The 4,482-nt window shown below is 48.3% G+C and overlaps 1 protein-coding gene across 1 annotated transcript in view; it reads left to right on the top strand.

The window, feature by feature from the left end:
* Positions 1–4,482, top strand: part of PAAF1 (proteasomal ATPase-associated factor 1) — an 11,643-nt gene that overhangs the window by 6,780 nt on the left and 381 nt on the right. Inside the window, exons 5-9 of the mRNA XM_009585441.1 lie at positions 574–768; positions 1,376–1,467; positions 2,662–2,777; positions 3,847–3,929; positions 4,357–4,439. Coding sequence (XP_009583736.1) covers positions 574–768; positions 1,376–1,467; positions 2,662–2,777; positions 3,847–3,929; positions 4,357–4,439 — 569 coding nt within the window. The remainder of the gene's footprint in view (positions 1–573; positions 769–1,375; positions 1,468–2,661; positions 2,778–3,846; positions 3,930–4,356; positions 4,440–4,482) is intronic.

Here is a 4,482-nt window from a genome sequence, read left to right on the forward strand (position 1 = left end):
CTAACCATCTGACTATTCCGTTCCAAAAAACCACTGTGTCATTTTTCAGATCTAGACTCAACAGCCCAAGGTGAAATAAAGTCGTTAGGGGACATTGGCACATGCAAAAACTGCTCTTTTGGTGTTGCTGTAGCTGGATAACATGGATGCTGCTTGCCCCACACAACTTTGGGGATTATGCAGAGCTGGAGTTGGCAGTGTTCTAAGAGTGCTGGGCCAGCCTGTTTTCTGCCCAAGTTAGAGGTTAATTACGGAGGTAGAAACTCGGCAGCAGCTGCGTATCAGCTCAGTTTGAGGTAAGGTGTTGCCAATCATTTTATTGGTAATATCTTGCCTTTGTGCTGTGTGGTGGCTCCCACTCTAGCATGTGGTTTGCCTTCCACATACAGCTCTTTCTAGATGCCGTGGCTCCCTACCCCACATTGCACCCCACACATTTTGGCTGTGTGTGACTGGTGGCACGCTGGGGACAGTGACTTGGGGCTTGTAGTTGGGTTCGCTTTGGGAAATGAGATGCTTTGTCTATTTGCCTTCTGTGCTGTCTGTCTGAACATGGCCTTTGCTTTGATGCAGGTATTTTGGACACTGCCATTGTGGATCGAGGAAGAAATGTCCTTTCCTGCTCTAGAGATGGCACTGCCCGCCTCTGGGACTGTGGCAAATCCGCCTGTCTGGGTGTCATTGTTGACTGCGGCTCTCCTGTCAACGGCATTGCTGTGAGCACTGCTGACAACTCGCTAAACCTGGGCATGCCTGAAAAAGCTCCTAGTAAGGACCTTACTCTTAAAATTCATCTTCGTTCCCCTGTCCCAAACTCCTTAGGCTTGTCACCAATAATCCTGGGTGCATGGCATGCTGCTGTGTGCCCTTGTACCACCTAGGGAAAGGAACTAGGATCACGAGAATAGAGCACTCCAGTCCTGTGGAGAAATTGAGCCTTATCAAGCACTTTACGACTGGGATCTCTGTGATTACTGGCCTCCCTTGCTGCAGCTGGTGTCTTAGGGTATGGAGGAATGCTGTTATAGGTTCAGCCGGGGTAGAGTAGAATAGACTATTTCAGCTGGAAGCGACCTACAATGATCATCTAGTCCAACTGCTGAACAATTCAGGGCTGACCAAAAGTTATAGCATTTTATTAAGGGCATTGCATTGTCCAAATGCCTCTTAAACGCTGACAGGCTTGGGGCATCGGCCACCTCTCTAGGAAGCCTGTTGCACTGTTTGACCACCCTTTCAGTAAAGAAATACTTCCTAATGTCCAGTCTAAACCTCCTTGGTGCAACTTTGAACCATGATCCGAACTGTCAGGTTTTGGTGCCATCAGGACTTGTTGCGCAGCCACTGCTGGAGTTAACTATTGTCCTCTTGTCAGGCGAACGTGAGGTTGGGACAGAAGGGAAAATCCTGCTGCTGGCTCGAGAAGACAAGAAACTTCAAGGAGTGGGACTGCAGAGCAGGCAGCCGGTAAGGAGTCTGAGGCTATCACAAGTACTTGCCTGGGAAAGTGCTCTGAGATGCTGCTGTAAAATCAGCTCTGGGGCCCCAGTCCCTTCGTTTCTGTTGCTGCTGCAGCAGCTCCTCGGTTTGTAAGCTGCTATTCACATGGCTCTGCAGAGCACTGAGCTGAGGAATTGAGACAGGTTAAAACTAACCTAGGTGGGTGAACTGGTGAGTGTTAATCCTGTGCCGTTCCCCTGGTGAGGTTCACTACGTGGCACAGAAAGGGACAGAACCAGGCTGGAGGCAGGGGCGGACTGACCTAGCCTTTGGCCGAGGTCCTACACTGCAGTGTTCTCCCCCATGTGTGTCCGTGAAGGAAAGACTAAAACCTGGTACAATAAAGGGATGCTTTCTCTCCTTTCTACTGGCTAGACTTGTGTGCAGGGGTTTGAGGAGTATCAATTGCTTGGGAGTTTAACACAGGATTGGGGAAGACTGTTTAAACAGTGGCCAGTAGATGTCATCGTGAATGCAGGAACTGCAGGCTGCCTCATCCAGCCAAGGAGTAAAGTTGCTGTTTATTCTGGCAGGTGTTTTAAGTAGGGTGTGAAGGAGACCTCACCAGTCCATCTGCCTCCTCTTGGCAAAGGGAGATGGAGTTGGTAGATCTCAGGTGCTGAGGATCTTATCAGGAGCTCCTGGTGATGTAGCAGATTAAACTGCTTGTGGTGTTTGTGGAGAGTAAAATGTGGGTGGAACAGATGTGCTCACCAAGGCTGGCCAGTGAGATGGCAAGGGCTCACCTGGAAAAAGCTGGCAGCCTCTGTAACAATGACTGCAGCTCGGGGAGGAAGGAGTGGTCTTTGCCAACCTGCCGTGCAGATCTGGTCTCGCTGCTCCATGGGTGTCTGAAGATTAGTCTGAGCTCAGCATTGGTTCGCCTGTCATGGTGACACATCCTTTCTCCAAAGGACACCCAGGAGCATTCACTGATTGCAGTGTCTCTGCTGACTTGGCAAAACTGATCCTGGAGCACTGTTCCCCTCTGTGTTTTGAAGCAGAGCTGAGGGCTTATTAACCTCTGGGTTTGCCAGTTTGTGCCACGATTCATGGAAGCAACTGTACTGACTTCTAAATAAATTACTGCTTCCTTCTCCTGGGTGTCTTGTGTCTTCATCTGTGAGTGTCTGACACTTGACTTTGTTCCTATTTTCCCAGGTGTTCCTCTTTGTCGGATCTGATGCGTTCAACTGCTGCACATTCCTCTCAAGTACCTATATCCTAGCAGGGACTCAGGATGGGAACATATATCAGCTGGATGTGAGAAACACAAAGTGAGTGAGTGCCTGGGGCTGCAAGTACTTAAACAACAACTAGTTTTTTGGCTGGGAAAGAGGGCCAGATTGAGGGTCCTGGCAGACAAGGCCCCTTCTAAAGGGTGGATACAGCCCAAGCCATGGAAGCGTGAGCTTCTGAGCCTCTTGCAGCTATTTCTTTCTTTTGGGGAGCACTGGGGGGGATGCTTTTGCTCAGGTTGGTGATCTGATGGGATATTCTCTGGAAAGGGCCTCCTAAAAGACTGTATGCTCTGTGCAGATTCCTTAGTTACTGAAAAGCTTTTCAGTCTTGATCTGTGACCAGGGGTGCTCTTGGCATAGCCTTACCTTGCAGATTATTGCTTTTTTAATATATATATATACACAAAATTATGTTCATGTACTGTGAATATTATGTTATATATGAATATCTGTGTGATTATATACAATCTATGTACATATATATGTAGACAGATTTAGCAGAAAACTTCTTAACAGCAGTATGCCTCCCACCAAAAGCACAGCCCCTTCCTCTTCTTCACTGGTGAGATTTAAGTGTCTTTGTAGGATCCTAACATTTACCTGATCCTCATTCCAGCATAGGACTGGAACTGACCTGTCGCTGAGGGCGGGACCTGCTCTAAATTGGTTTTTCTTAGTGTCAAAGGCAAGCTCTGAGCAGGGAGGCTTCCAGATGGTGCTTTTGGGTGGGGGCTGGAGAGCTTGGCACGAAAGTCTGAAGAGTCTTTCACGCTGGATGAGCTCCAAGCTTTTGTCTTTGTCTTGGTAAGGATAATCTGTGTCTGTAATCCAGCATGGAGGCTGACTGGTGTTCACCTGCTAGGTAACTCTTTACTCCCATTTTGATCCTTTGGCAACACCTGCAGGGAAACCAGTGGTGACTTTTATCTGCTTCTAGAGGACAGAGACTCTTTGCTAACCACTGATCAAGTCCCCGTGTCCTGTATGTTCTCCTTGTGTACCTTTTAACCACGAGCTCACGTTCTTCTTTCGTTGTTCACACGTTGGAATGGGCTCTTGACTGTAGACCATAATACTAACCCCTTGTTTCCGCTCCCTTTTGTAGCGTTCCAATCCAGGTCATCCATAGATCAGGAGCACCGGTGCTTTCGCTGCTCCCGTACCGAGATGGATTTATTGCCAGCCAAGGTAACTCAAGGGTTGTGCTGTGCCAGTAGAAATTGTATGATTGAATCGAGGAGTTTCGTGCTCTTTGGATATTGTCCTCTTGCATATGAGCGCTGGCTGGCTTGTAGAAAAGGGTTGGACAGTGTCTGTGGCAAAAGGGTGATGTGGTAGGAGCTACATTACATGGTTGCTTTTTGCCGTGTGATTTCCACCCTCCACGCCCCGTGTTTCTCCAAAATAGGACCTCCAAGGTGCATCTCGACTGTTAGAACCTTTTCCCATCTCTCTGACATCCTCACAGCATGTTTCCCTCCTCCTGGGGGCTTCATACCCTGTGGTCAGGTGTTTCTGATGGACCTGTTAGTGCCTGTTTGTAATTAAGAGCATGGCTTCTTTCACTAATTGGCTGATGTTCCTTCCTTCCTTGGTATCTGTTCTGCTCATGTAGGTGATGGAACCTGCTTTATTGTTCAGCAAGACCTCGATTATGTCCTCGATCTCACAGAAGCTGACTGCGACCCTGTGTACAAGGTAAGGAACATGGTGTATCACCTGGGATAAAGGCTGTAGGGAA

The sequence above is a fragment of the Fulmarus glacialis genome, unplaced genomic scaffold (assembly GCF_000690835.1).
Source record: "Fulmarus glacialis isolate BGI_N327 unplaced genomic scaffold, ASM69083v1 scaffold7619, whole genome shotgun sequence".
NCBI classification, from domain to species: domain Eukaryota; kingdom Metazoa; phylum Chordata; class Aves; order Procellariiformes; family Procellariidae; genus Fulmarus; species Fulmarus glacialis.